General features: G+C 45.1%; 1 protein-coding gene across 1 annotated transcript in view; it reads left to right on the top strand.

The window, feature by feature from the left end:
- The window catches only part of ptpn2b (protein tyrosine phosphatase non-receptor type 2b), a 77,197-nt gene that overhangs the window by 16,128 nt on the left and 46,391 nt on the right, over positions 1–14,678 (top strand). Inside the window, exons 3-4 of the mRNA XM_084332293.1 lie at positions 8,593–8,693; positions 10,452–10,550. Coding sequence (XP_084188419.1) covers positions 8,593–8,693; positions 10,452–10,550 — 200 coding nt within the window. The remainder of the gene's footprint in view (positions 1–8,592; positions 8,694–10,451; positions 10,551–14,678) is intronic.

Below are 14,678 nucleotides of genomic sequence, written 5' to 3'. Positions count from 1 at the left end.
GGTGGACAAGCTGATCGAGCTAGGGCTGAGCTCCGCCCTGAGCGCCTGGGTACTGGACTTTCTGAGCGAAAGACCCCAGGCGGTCAGGGTGGGGGGTCAGACCTCCAACACCATCACCCTGAGCATCGGGTCCCCCCAGGGCTGTGTTCTGAGCCCCCTGCTGTACTCACTCTACACACACGATTGTGTGGCCAAGTTCAGCTCCAACTCCATAGTGAAGTTCGCAGACGACACGGTGGTGGTGGGGCTGATCTCGGACAACGACGAGAAGGCCTACCGGGAGGAGGTTGAGGTACTGGAACGCTGGTGCCAGGACAACAGCCTGCTCCTGAACATTGGTAAAACCAAGGAGCTGATCGTGAATTATAGGAGAGGACAGCAGGAGACGCACTCACCACTGATGATTAACGGGGCTACCGTGGACAGGGTGAGCAGCTTTAAGTACCTGGGGGTCCACATCTCAGAGGACCTGACATGGTCAACACACATAGACACATTAGTAAAGAAGGCGAAACAGCGCCTCTACCACCTGAGACAGTTAAGGAAGTTCAGAGTATCGGGGAAGATACTCCAGTCCTTCTACTCAGGAGCTGTAGAGAGCATCCTGACCGGAAACATCACTGCCTGGTATGGAAACAGCACGGCACAGGACAAGAAGGCCCTACAGAGAGTGGTGCGCTCAGCCGAGCGTACCACGGGTATTGCACTACCCCCCCTGCAGGTTCTATACAACAAGAGGTGCAAATCCAGAGTCTGCAGGATAATGAAAGACCCTCACCACCCCAATAACAGCCTGTTCCAGCTGCTGAGGTCAGGCAGACGCCTGCGAACCCCAGCTACTAGGACAGAGCGGCTTAGGCTCAGCTTCTTCCCCCAGGCCATCAGAGCCCTGAACAATGAACATTGAGTGCTCAGAACATTGAACTATCCACACACAAGCACACATGAACACACACACGACACGCACGCTGTGCACGCCCACACACGAGCAGCCACTTAACACTTTAACATGAGCGGGCACACACTCATGTCGCACACACGCACACTTATGGCCAAAAGGAAAGGACACTTTAAATTAGAATAACAGGAACAGTGTATTGCACTACCAAAGCTAACTAGCATGTCCCATATGCTCTGTAAATAACTATGTACAGATACCGAGATGTCACTCCCAGCGTTTCCGTTAGAACATATTCGTGCCGGTCTGGGTGTCCTGCAAGATTTCTATCACCGGACATATTCGAGATATTCCGGTCAGAGTTTTAAACAGCAGTCTATTATAATCACATTTTTATGAGCTAACGAATTCCGTTATAATTGGACATGTGTATTAATTACATCAAGCGAAGAATGAGAAATTGATTTGCAGAATCAAATTACTATCTCTCGCCTCTCAAGTTAGTGCGATACGCTACCAGCATCAAGCTCCCGCCCCGCAGGCTTGCGCTGCAGCAGCTCTGTCACACGCACCCCCAAATGAATCTCGAGTAGACATCGCTTCACCTCGTTGTATCAGACACGTCACACATATCATAATGTTCAACTTCACACACAGCAAACTGTAGTTGATCATCACATTGCCTCGTTTGCTAGCTCGTCGCCACATGCAGAGAGGACGAGCCACATGCGTGTAACGCATTTGTTAATTTCATTATAGGTTAGCCTACATTTAGTTATAATCAATAATATGCATTACTATGTGACACGGCAGTCAACCAACAGTTGCATATGATTAAAAATGTCAACACTCACTCACCCCCCGTCTCTCGTTGTGCCTATCCGTTTTGTACCTGCGACGGCTGCGAGAACAGCGACTTTAGTTGCTGGTTCGACTTTAATAGATCCCCATTGGAACAGGCGAGGCTCGCAATGGTAGCAGCAGACTGGGGATGCTCTTTGTGGTTCAATCAATAAATTAATAGTAAAAGTACGCTCGACATTTTTTTTTCTTTTCCGCGGGAGCCACCACGGCATCAGCGTCAGCGGTCTCTGTGACTTCAAGTTCAGAAGACTCATCTTCGTTGTCATTATTAGACCTGCTTGTGCTTGGTTTCATGAAATATTTACTAAGCTTAGCTTGTTTCGCCATCTCTCTCTCTTCCTCGTATACCTGTTTGTCGTTATGGTGGCCAGAGCGTGCAGGCTCAAAAAAAAAGAAAAATAAGTTTCACATCCTATCAGAGTGAAGCAACAATTAAACTGAAAATGGAATTATTGTTTCGTTCATCGCATAGGCTATTTAATTTTAGCCGATTTTAATACAATTCAAATAATAAAATTGTGCTTAGAGGAATTATTTTCACCGGACATTAAGACCGGAGAGATTTAAATATTCAGACTTCAACATATTTTGCCGGTCAAATACCGGTAATTACCGGCTAACGGAAACGCTGGTCACTCCATGTTACCTGTTACCTGGTTACTGCACAATGTTGTTTTTTCATTTTTTGATTCTATTATATGTTGTACCACTGTATTGCACATCGTTGCGGGCAAGACCACCCGCATTTCATTGTATACCTGTATGCCGTGACAATTAAAACTCTTGACTTGACTTGACTTGACTTGAATTGCCACGCTTCACAAGAGCTACCGTTTCTTGGCATATTAGGCACATTGGTTTGGTGCTGGGAGGATGCACGCATATTTCAGTCCATTCACCTTTGAATTGCAGCGATTTTCACTGTCGACTTTTCTTTTACTGGCCATCTTTGAACATGCCACTTTTTTCTACTACAGTAGCTGCCTGCTGGCGAAACTAGGCTACTAGCTACATTTATCTCACGGGGATAAAACTGGGAACGAGGTTACTAGCTACAGTACCTGCAGATTAGACTACCTGTAGATGCGCTGTCAACTCTCGCTCTGACTCTAACCGTTGAAAGAGACGACACGCATTCCGTGAAGACCCGCCCTACTCTGCCTCTGATTCGCAGACTGTGGGTGAGGGGGAAAAACGCTGACGGGACGCTGAATGTGATTGGACCAGAGTAGACAGACACAGACAGTGGAGCAGACTGCTTACAGAGGAGATGGCGGAGAATTTTGAGGATGCCTGCCATACGCACTGGGTGACAGGATATATTTTCCTTCCACTTTACTTGGTATTATTCCGGAATCATGTTTCAACCAAGTCACTAACGTAACGTTGCTGTCATGAGCCTGCGCTATGGTAGCCTACAAGTGATCAAATAAATAAAACTTCCAACTCTCGCAACGACGCGGCAAAAAGTTGGGCGCGGGCCGCACTAACACTAAACTTTGATGTTGGGCCGCAAAATATCATCCAGCGGGCCGCAATTGGCCCGCGGGCCGTGAGTTTGAGACCCCTGCTTAGAGCAGGGGTTCTCAAACTTTTTCATACCACAACCCCATTTTATTTAGGATATTTTTTGGGGACCCCACACTTAATGTATCGCGTAATTTCAAATGTGGAATTAAGGAATATCACAATAAAAGCACACGTTGTTGAACTTGATCATGCATATTTATTAGAAAATTGTATTAAAGCACTATGTTATCAATACACATTTTATAAAACGAGAAATAATTAGCCAAAATATGTTGCCAGAACATGATTTATTTTTTTATATATAATTTTCTTTTACTTGCCAATGTGTGACCAATTTGGGTCGCAACCCGTAGTTTGAGAACCACTGCTCTAGAGACACCACTACACAGAACCACTGCTCTAGAGACAACACTACACAGAACCACAGCTCTAGAGACAACACTACACAGAACCACTGCTCTAGAGACAACACTACACAGAACCACTGCTCTAGAGACAACACTACACAGAACCACTGCTCTAGAGACAACACTACACAGAACCACTGCTCTAGAGACACCACTACACAGAACCACTGCTCTAGAGACAACACTACACAGGACCACTGCTCTAGAGACACCACTACACAGAACCACTGCTCTAGAGACAACACTACACAGAACCACTGCTCTAGAGACAACACTACACAGAACCACAGCTCTAGAGACAACACTACACAGAACCACTGCTCTAGAGACAACACTACACAGAACCACTGCTCTAGAGACAACACTACACAGAACCACAGCTCTAGAGACAACACTACACAGAACCACTGCTCTAGAGACAACACTACACAGAACCACTGCTCTAGAGACAACACTACACAGAACCACTGCTCTAGAGACAACACTACACAGAACCACTGCTCTAGAGACACCACTACACAGAACTACTGCTCTAGAGACAACACTACACTGCTCTAGAGACAACACTACACAGAACCACTGCTCTAGAGACAACACTACACAGAACCACTGCTCTAGAGACAACACTACACAGAACCACTGCTCTAGAGACACCACTACACAGAACCACTGCTCTAGAGACAACACTACACAGAACCACTGCTCTAGAGACAACACTACACAGAACCACTGCTCTAGAGACACCACTACACAGAACCACTGCTCTAGAGACAACACTACACAGAACCACTGCTCTAGAGACAACACTACACAGAACCACTGCTCTAGAGACAACACTACACAGAACCACTGCTCTAGAGACACCACTACACAGAACCACTGCTCTAGAGACAACACTACACAGAACCACAGCTCTAGAGACTACACTACACAGAACCACTGCTCTAGAGACACCACTACACAGAACCACTGCTCTAGAGACACCACTACACAGAACCACTGCTCTAGAGACAACACTACACAGAACCACTGCTCTAGAGACAACACTACCCAGAACCACTGCTCTAGAGACACCACTACACAGAACCACTGCTCTAGAGACACCACTACACAGAACCACTGCTCTAGAGACAACACTACACAGAACCACTGCTCTAGAGACAACACTACACAGAACCACTGCTCTAGAGACAACACTACACAGAACCACTGCTCTAGAGACACCACTACACAGAACCACTGCTCTAGAGACAACACTACACAGAACCACTGCTCTAGAGACAACACTACACAGAACCACTGCTCTAGAGACAACACTACACAGAACCACTGCTCTAGAGACACCACTACACAGAACCACTGCTCTAGAGACACCACTACACAGAACCACTGCTCTAGAGACAACACTACACAGAACCACTGCTCTAGAGACAACACTACACAGAACCACTGCTCTAGAGACACCACTACACAGAACCACTGCTCTAGAGACACCACTACACAGAACCACTGCTCTAGAGACAACACTACACAGAACCACTGCTCTAGAGACAACACTACACAGAACCACTGCTCTAGAGACAACACTACACAGAACCACTGCTCTAGAGACAACACTACACAGAACCACTGCTCTAGAGACAACACTACACAGAACCACTGCTCTAGAGACAACACTACACAGAACCACAGCTCTAGAGACAACACTACACAGAACCACTGCTCTAGAGACACCACTACACAGAACCACTGCTCTAGAGACAACACTACACAGAACCACTGCTCTAGAGACAACACTACACAGAACCACTGCTCTAGAGACACCACTACACAGAACCACTGCTCTAGAGACAACACTACACAGAATCACTGCTCTAGAGACAACACTACACAGAACCACTGCTCTAGAGACAACACTACACAGAACCACTGCTCTAGAGACAACACTACACAGAACCACTGCTCTCGAGACACCACTACACAGAACCACTGCTCTAGAGACACCACTACACAGAACCACTGCTCTAGAGACAACACTAAACAGAACCACTGCTCTAGAGACAACACTACACAGAACCACTGCTCTAGAGACAACACTACACAGAACCACTGCTCTAGAGACAACACTACACAGCCAGGGCTGTACACTGCGATGAGATGATCGCAAATTGCCCCTTAATTTGGCCGTTGCGAGTGAAATATTATATCTGGTAGCAACGTTGCGAGTAGTGATTTCAACCCTTCATTCGCATTTCACTCCTAAATTAATCCATACAAATTGGATAAAAAAATTGTAAAACATTAGCCTACAACCAAGGCTGTACAGTGCGACACGTCGTGGTGCTATGAAAGAATCTGTCGGCAATGAATGAACTTACTGCGATAGCCTGAGTGAAAAAAAGATTTGCGTGGAGTGAATCTGGGTCACGCTATATACTTGGTACTTGTAGTCTATCGTGCGATTAAAGACCATGTCCCTGTCTGCGTAGAGTCTATACATCCAACACCAAATCCCATAATTCCTAGCGAAACGAAACTGAATGTGGCCGCTTCCTTTCAATAATAATATGGCTCTTGCTCTGCAAGAACAACGGAGTGGATAATGGATATCAGACAGTCCATCTTATGACAACCACGTCCGATGTGGAGAGATGATAAGATGATGATGATTGACGTGATGATGTGATGATTGATTGACGGGGACACGGACACTTCTAACGTCCAGGTTCAGCCATGCATTACGCGAGTACCCCACTATTAGGACGTGAAATACTGTCTACTTAAATTGACACCGGGGATCAATAAAGTATCAACTATCTATCTATCTAATAATGAGACAATATGCAAATAAGATAATACTAATAATTGTCGGTTCCCCGTATATGAAATGAAAGTGGCTTGCAACTTTACTGCTGGTAAAATCACTGTTTATTTCTCGTTTTGCATAGTATTACATTCCACTTCTATAAACAATCAAAGTCCTACCGTAAGAGCCTCATACGGGTCAATTAAACCTTTTTATTAGTCTTTCCTTCGAGCTAAGTTGGACTGAACATTTCACTGTCAAAAGCGCAAATGTAAATAAGGTTGCGTTGCAACACTGTTTTCAAAATAAAGGTCACATATACAAATACCTCTCAATTCTTATAAAAAAAAGTCCCGGATATACATAAACATTAATTGGCATAGATCTCTATAAACGGCCCAACACATTGATCACTTTAGGCACACCCTGAATTTGAAACCAGTAACATCACAAATATGAAGCAGGTAATTACCCATACAAATAATAAACCTTTCATGGGGTTATTTACAATAATAATAATTCATTTTATTTATAAAGCACTTTTCATTGTGAAACAAATGTATGCAGAGTTTCTTGTCCTCCTGATTAATGCAATGGTGTGTGTGTTGTGGTGATCTCATTCAAGGAGCACTACAAGCGCGCGCACACACACACACAGTTTGTTGTTTTTGTTCTATTAGTGATTTACATACTTTCTCAGTTGGTTCATTATAAAAGATACAAACCTGAAAACAAACGCACTTAAATGTTAAATAAAAGGACCACAGTAATGAGGCAGGAGGAACATATTTTTTTGCACTATAATGGTAAAATGTGCTCCTAAAAAATATTCTGTGCCCCTAAATTTCTCATTTAGGGGCAAGTGTGCCCCTAGTGAAAAAGCTTAGCGTACAGCCCTGGTAAGCTCCATGTACTTTATATACAGGTATATACAGTGAATTTGGAAGCAGACACTATTTCCAAAGCCGTGGTAAAGGCTGACCTCTAGTCACCTCTCAGGCACTGTTTGTTGTTGACACCCACTGTTTGTGTCTCCTCCTCCTCCTCTTCTCCTCCTGCTCCTGCTCCTCCTCTCTTCCTCCTCCTCCTCTCCTCCTCCTGCTCCTGCTCCTCCTCTCTTCCTCCTCCTCCTCCTGCTCCTCCTCTCTTCCTCCTCCTGCTCCTCCTCTCCTCCTGCTCCTCCTTCTGCTCCTGCTCCTCCTCTTCCTCCTCTTCCTATTCCTCCTGCTCCTCCTCTTCCTCCTCTTCCTCCTCCTCCTCTCCTCTTCTTCCTGCTCCTCCTCTTCCTCCTCCTGTTCCTCCTCTCCTCCTCCTCTTCCTCCTGCTCCTCCTCTTCCTCTTCTTCTTCCTCCTCTTCTTCTTCCTCCTGCTCCTCCTCTTCTTCTTCCTCCTCTTCCCCTTCCTCCTCCTCCTCCCTCTCCTCCTCCTGCTCCTGCTCCTCCTCTCTTCCTCCTCCTCCTCCTGCTCCTCCTCTCTTCCTCCTCCTGCTCCTCCTCTCCTCCTGCTCCTCCTTCTGCTCCTGCTCCTCCTCTTTCTCCTCTTCCTCCTCCTCCTCTACTCCTCTTCTTCCTCTTCTTCCTGCTCCTCCTCTTCCTCCTCCTGTTCCTCCTCTCCTCCTCCTCTTCCTCCTCTTCCTCCTGCTCCTCCTCTTCCTCTTCTTCTTCCTCCTCTTCTTCTTCCTCCTGCTCCTCCTCTTCTTCTTCCTCCTCTTCCCCTTCCTCCTCCTCCTTCCTCTTCTTCCTCCCCCTCCTGCTCCTCCTCCTCCCTCTCCTCCTCCTGCTCCTCCTCTTCCTCCTCCTCCTCCTCGTCCTCCTCCTGCTCCTCCTCCTCTTCTTCCTTCTCCTTCTCCTCTTCCTCCGCCTCCCTCTCTTCCTCTTCTTCCTCCCTCTCCTCCTCCTGCTCCTCCTCCTCTTCCTCTTCTTCCTCCTCCTCTTCGTCCTCCTCCTCCTTCTCCTCTTCCTCTGCCTCCCTCTCTTCCTCTTCTTCCTCCCTCTCTTCCTCTCCTCCTCCTCCTCTTCCTCTTCCTCTTCCTCTTCTTCTTCTTCTTCCTCCTCCTCCTCCTCCTCCTCCTCCTCCTCCTCACACAGTCGATCACAGCAGGGTGAAGCTGGAGAGCACTGACAACGACTACATCAACGCCAGTCTAGTCCTGATGGATGAAGCCCAGAGGAGCTACATCCTGACTCAGGCAAGTCCAGGCGAGCTTAGTGCAGCCAGGCGAGCTTAGTGCAGCCTTTTAGAGTCCCAGGCGAGCTTAGTGCAGCCTTTTAGAGTCCCAGGCAAGCTTAGTGCAGCCTTTTAGTCCCAGGCGAGCTTAGTGCAGCCTTTTAGAGTCCCAGGCGAGCTTAGTGCAGCCTTTTAGTCCCAGGCGAGCTTAGTGCAGCCTTTTAGAGTCCCAGGCGAGCTTAGTGCAGCCTTTTAGTCCCAGGCGAGCTTAGTGCAGCCTTTTAGTCCCAGGCGAGCTTAGTGCAGCCTTTTAGTCCCAGGCGAGCTTAGTGCAGCCTTTTAGAGTCCCAGGCGAGCTTAGTGCAGCCTTTTAGTCCCAGGCGAGCTTAGTGCAGCCTTTTAGAGTCCCAGGCGAGCTTAGTGCAGCGTTTTAGTCCCAGGCGAGCTTAGTGCAGCCTTTTAGAGTCCCAGGCGAGCTTAGTGCAGCCTTTTAGTCCCAGGCGAGCTTAGTGCAGCCTTTTAGAGTCCCAGGCGAGCTTAGTGCAGCGTTTTAGAGTCCCAGGCGAGCTTAGTGCAGCCTTTTCTCTTCTTTGGTTAAAGGGAGAGTCCCGGGCGAGCTTAGTGCAGCCTTTTCTCTTCTTTGGTTAAAGGGAGAGTCCCGGGCGAGCTTAGTGCAGCCTTTTCTCTTCTTTGGTTAAAGGGAGAGTCCCGGGCGAGCTTAGTGCAGCCTTTTCTCTTCTTTGGTTAAAGGGAGAGTCCCAGGCGAGCTTAGTGCAGCCTTTTCTCTTCTTTGGTTAAAGGGAGAGTCCCAGGCGAGCTTAGTGCAGCCTTTTCTCTTCTTTGGTTAAAGGGAGAGTCCCAGGCGAGCTTAGTGCAGCCTTTTCTCTTCTTTGGTTAAAGGGAGAGTCCCAGGCGAGCTTAGTGCAGCCTTTTCTCTTCTTTGGTTAAAGGGAGAGTCCCAGGCGAGCTTAGTGCAGCCTTTTCTCTTCTTTGGTTAAAGGGAGAGTCCCAGGCGAGCTTAGTGCAGCCTTTTCTCTTCTTTGGTTAAAGTGTATATTTTCAGCACTACGTTTGTTTAGCAATGATTTTAAGTGTTATTAGTGAAATAAATCTCTGTGCATTGCATCGGAAATTGGAGGATTTAGACGCAAGGACAGGAAGCCGTCATTAAATCGTTGTAGTCCTAAGAAAGAGGAGACTCATAAAACTATTACTACTAAATTTCATAAAACTACACTACCCAGCTAACACCAGCTGCCGACAATTGAAGTCCAACCATTTTTCTCTTCCAAATATTGACGTGATTTTCGGGTTTATATCTCACGGGTCGAACAAACCTGAACGTTATTGCCATAAAATACTACATATTTATGTATGCCTGATATTCTATATTTTATATCCATATTTCTAATTGCATGTGGCCGGATGGCAAAATTCTGTGCTACAAAAAAACCTGTAAATCATCTGCTCTTTGTTCATTTGCTTAGATATTTAATACACTTGTTCTCAAGAAATTCAGTGGCATTTCTTCACGTCTGGTCAATGTTAGCATGGTCTTATTCACCGTCAAAGATGGAAAATAAATTAAAAATAATAATAATAATTTATATTCTCCTTTTGGTTCATTACAATTTACTCAAGCATAGTAACAGACACAATATTTCTGACACTGGGAATACATCATAGAAGTGGAGCAATCTTCCATTTACTTGGGTATCTATTTTTAGGCAAATTTTTTAGGCCAATTTTCTGTGCGTGTGTGTGACATCATCATCTACAGGGGCCCCTCAGAAATACTTGTGGCCACTTCTGGCTGATGATCTGGGAACAGAAGACCAAGGCTGTCATCATGCTCAACAGAGTCATGGAGAAAGGCTCGGTGAGGCACGCACACGCACACACACACACACACACACACAAACTACCTACAGTAACTGCAACAGCAGCCATTTTGCTCACACAGCTGTGCTACCAAATAATGTCTAATATTCTCACTTTCTGATGCTCAATTTCCCTCACTTTGGGTTTGAACTCACCACATAGAAATGATGGTGACGAATAGGGTGTAAAGTTTCATCACCATACAATATTATATTCATTCTTAGGTCAACAATATGATTTGCTGATATCAAAAGTCAGACGCAATACTATTTCAATTCGATTAAATTCAGGGGCCTGCGATTTATACGAGATGATAACCAACCAACCAAACCAGCATCAGAATGTATCAGTTAATTTACTGTAGACTGAAACATGTTCTTCAACATATATTATGCACCTTTGTGTATACTGTTTATATTTAGATATAAATGTAGATTACCTATATTTATTGTAACATATTGTGACTGATTATACAGGCATGCAGACTCACATTCACTCACATTTGCTTGGAACGTGGTCACGTCAGCTGAGCAGAGACTCTTCCTGGACCGTGGCTGAAAGCAGCAAACTCTTGGAACATTTGGTCCAGCTTTACAAAAAAGATGGAATACAGCAAAACGCAATATTTTTGGTGTTTTTATTTTTAGTATTTTGTGCAAGCAAGGAAGCACCTCCAATATGGCAAAGCATTTGCTTCCACCCTCCGTCCACCGTTTTCAACATGTTGCCGTTTCCTGTGGAACGTTGCACTCAAGTTATAATATCTTCTTCCTGTGCTGCACTAACCAGCACTAACCAGCACTAACCAACCAGCACTAACCAACCAGCACTAACCAACACTAACCAGCACTAACCAACCAGCACTAACCAACCAGCACTAACCAGCACTAACCAACCAGCACTAACCAACCAGCACTAACCAGCACTAACCAACACTAACCAGCACTAACCAACCAGCACTAACCAACCAGCACTAACCAGCACTAACCAACCAGCACTAACCAGCACTAACCAGCACTAACCAACCAGCACTAACCAACACTAACCAGCACTAACCAGCACTAACCAACACTAACCAGCACTAACTAACCAGCACTAACCAACACTAACCAGCACTAACCAACCAGCACTAACCAACACTAACCAGCACTAACCAACCAGCACTAACCAGCACTAACCAACCAGCACTAACCAGCACTAACCAGCACTAACCAACCAGCACTAACCAGCACTAACTAACCAGCACTAACTAACCAGCACTAACCAGCACTAACCAACACTAACCAACCAGCACTAACCAGCACTAACTAACGAGCACTAACCAGCACTAACTAACCAGCACTAACCAACCAGCACTAACTAACCAGCACTAACCAGCACTAACCAGCACTAACTAACCAGCACTAACCAACCAGCACTAACCAGCACTAACTAACCAGCACTAACCAACCAGCACTAACCAACACTAACCAACCAGCACTAACCAGCACTAACCAACCAGCACTAACCAGCACTAACCAACCAGCACTAACCAACACTAACCAGCACTAACCAACCAGCACTAACCAGCACTAACCAGCACTAACCAACACCAACCAGCACTAACCAGCACTAACCAACACTAACCAGCACTAACCAGCACTAACCAACCAGCACTAACCAGCACTAACCAACCAGCACTAACCAACACTAACCAGCACTAACCAACCAGCACTAACCAGCACTAACCAGCACTAACCAACACTAACCAGCACTAACCAGCACTAACCAACCAGCACTAACCAACCAGCACTAACCAGCACTAACCAACCAGCACTAACCAGCACTAACTAACCAGCACTAACCAGCACTAACTAACCAGCACTAACCAGCACTAACTAACCAGCACTAACCAGCACTAATCAGCACTAACCAACCAGCACTAACCAACCAGCACTAACCAGCACTAACCAACCAGCACTAACCAGCACTAACCAGCACTAACTAACACTAACCAACCAGCACTAACCAGCACTAACTAACCAGCACTAACCAGCACTAACCAACACTAACTAACCAGCACTAACCAACCAGCACTAACCAACCAACACTAACCAGCACTAACCAACCAGCACTAACCAGCACTAACCAGCACTAACAAACACTAACCAACCAGCACTAACCAACCAGCACTAACCAGCACTAACCAACCAGCACTAACCAGCACTAACCAACCAGCACTAACCAGCACTAACCAGCACTAACCAACCAGCACTAACCAGCACTAACCAACACTAGGGATGTCCCGATCACGTTTTTTTGCTCCCGATCCGATCCCGATCATGTGATTTTGAGTATCTACCGATACCGATCTTTTCCGATCCGATCAAAGAAAAATACAATTTTTTTATTTTTTTTTACTTTTTTTTTTTATTCAACAAACATGACCATGTTCACGTCTTAAACTCATACTGAGGCCTTAGTTTTGGTTTTAAATTGCATATCATCATTCATTTATTTATTGTCACACAGAGAAGAAGAATTTTGCCAAAACAAACCAATAGTATCCAGCTGCAGAACGGCAGACCAGCCACACTCAGACCCAAACGCATTTCCTTTGATTTAATTATACATCAAATGATTTATGTCAAGGATTGCAATGCCTCGCTTGAATGAAGTTAACTTTTCACCTGGATAACGTCAACATTCAGGGTGAATGTAATGTGAGAAATTGGGATTTAAAAATTTAAAATTAAAAAATGTATTTGGGTCTGAGAGTGTGGCTGGTCAGCCGTTCTGCAGCTGGATACTATTGGTTTGTTTTGGCAAAATTCTTCTGCTCTGTGTGACAATAAATAAATGAATGATGATATGCAATTTAAAACCAAAACTAAGGCCTCAGTATGAGTTTAAGACGTGAACATGGTCATGTTTGTTGAATAAAAAAAAAAAGCAAAACCAATTTATTTATTTTTTTGATCCCAACCTTCGGAAAATCACGTGATCGGCCCCGATCACGTGATCGGATCGGGACATCCCTAACCAACACTAACCAGCACTAACCAACCAGCACTAACTAACCAGCACTAACCAGCACTAACCAACCAGCACTAACCAGCACACTAACCAGCACTAACCAACCAGCACTAACCAGCACTAACCAGCACTAACTAACACTAACCAACCAGCACTAACCAGCACTAACTAACCAGCACTAACCAGCACTAACCAACACTAACTAACCAGCACTAACCAACCAGCACTAACCAACCAACACTAACCAGCACTAACCAACCAGCACTAACCAGCACTAACCAGCACTAACAAACACTAACCAACCAGCACTAACCAACCAGCACTAACCAGCACTAACCAACCAGCACTAACCAGCACTAACCAACCAGCACTAACCAGCACTAACCAGCACTAACCAACCAGCACTAACCAGCACTAACCAACACTAGGGATGTCCCGATCACGTTTTTTTGCTCCCGATCCGATCCCGATCATGTGATTTTGAGTATCTACCGATACCGATCTTTTCCGATCCGATCAAAGAAAAATACAATTTTTTTATTTTTTTTTACTTTTTTTTTTTATTCAACAAACATGACCATGTTCACGTCTTAAACTCATACTGAGGCCTTAGTTTTGGTTTTAAATTGCATATCATCATTCATTTATTTATTGTCACACAGAGAAGAAGAATTTTGCCAAAACAAACCAATAGTATCCAGCTGCAGAACGGCAGACCAGCCACACTCAGACCCAAACGCATTTCCTTTGATTTAATTATACATCAAATGATTTATGTCAAGGATTGCAATGCCTCGCTTGAATGAAGTTAACTTTTCACCTGGATAACGTCAACATTCAGGGTGAATGTAATGTGAGAAATTGGGATTTAAAAATTTAAAATTAAAAAATTTATTTGGGTCTGAGAGTGTGGCTGGTCAGCCGTTCTGCAGCTGGATACTATTGGTTTGTTTTGGCAAAATTCTTCTGCTCTGTGTGACAATAAATAAATGAATGATGATATGCAATTTAAAACCAAAACTAAGGCCTCAGTATGAGTTTAAGACGTGAACATGGTCATGTTTGTTGAATAAAAAAAAAAAGCAAAACCAATTTATTTATTTTTTTGATC

This window comes from Notolepis coatsorum (genome assembly GCF_963971535.1).
Source record: "Notolepis coatsorum genome assembly, chromosome: 1".
In the NCBI taxonomy this organism is placed as follows: domain Eukaryota; kingdom Metazoa; phylum Chordata; class Actinopteri; order Aulopiformes; family Paralepididae; genus Notolepis; species Notolepis coatsorum.
Note: the sequence above shows the minus strand (reverse complement) of the source record. Positions and strands in the feature narration are given on the sequence as shown.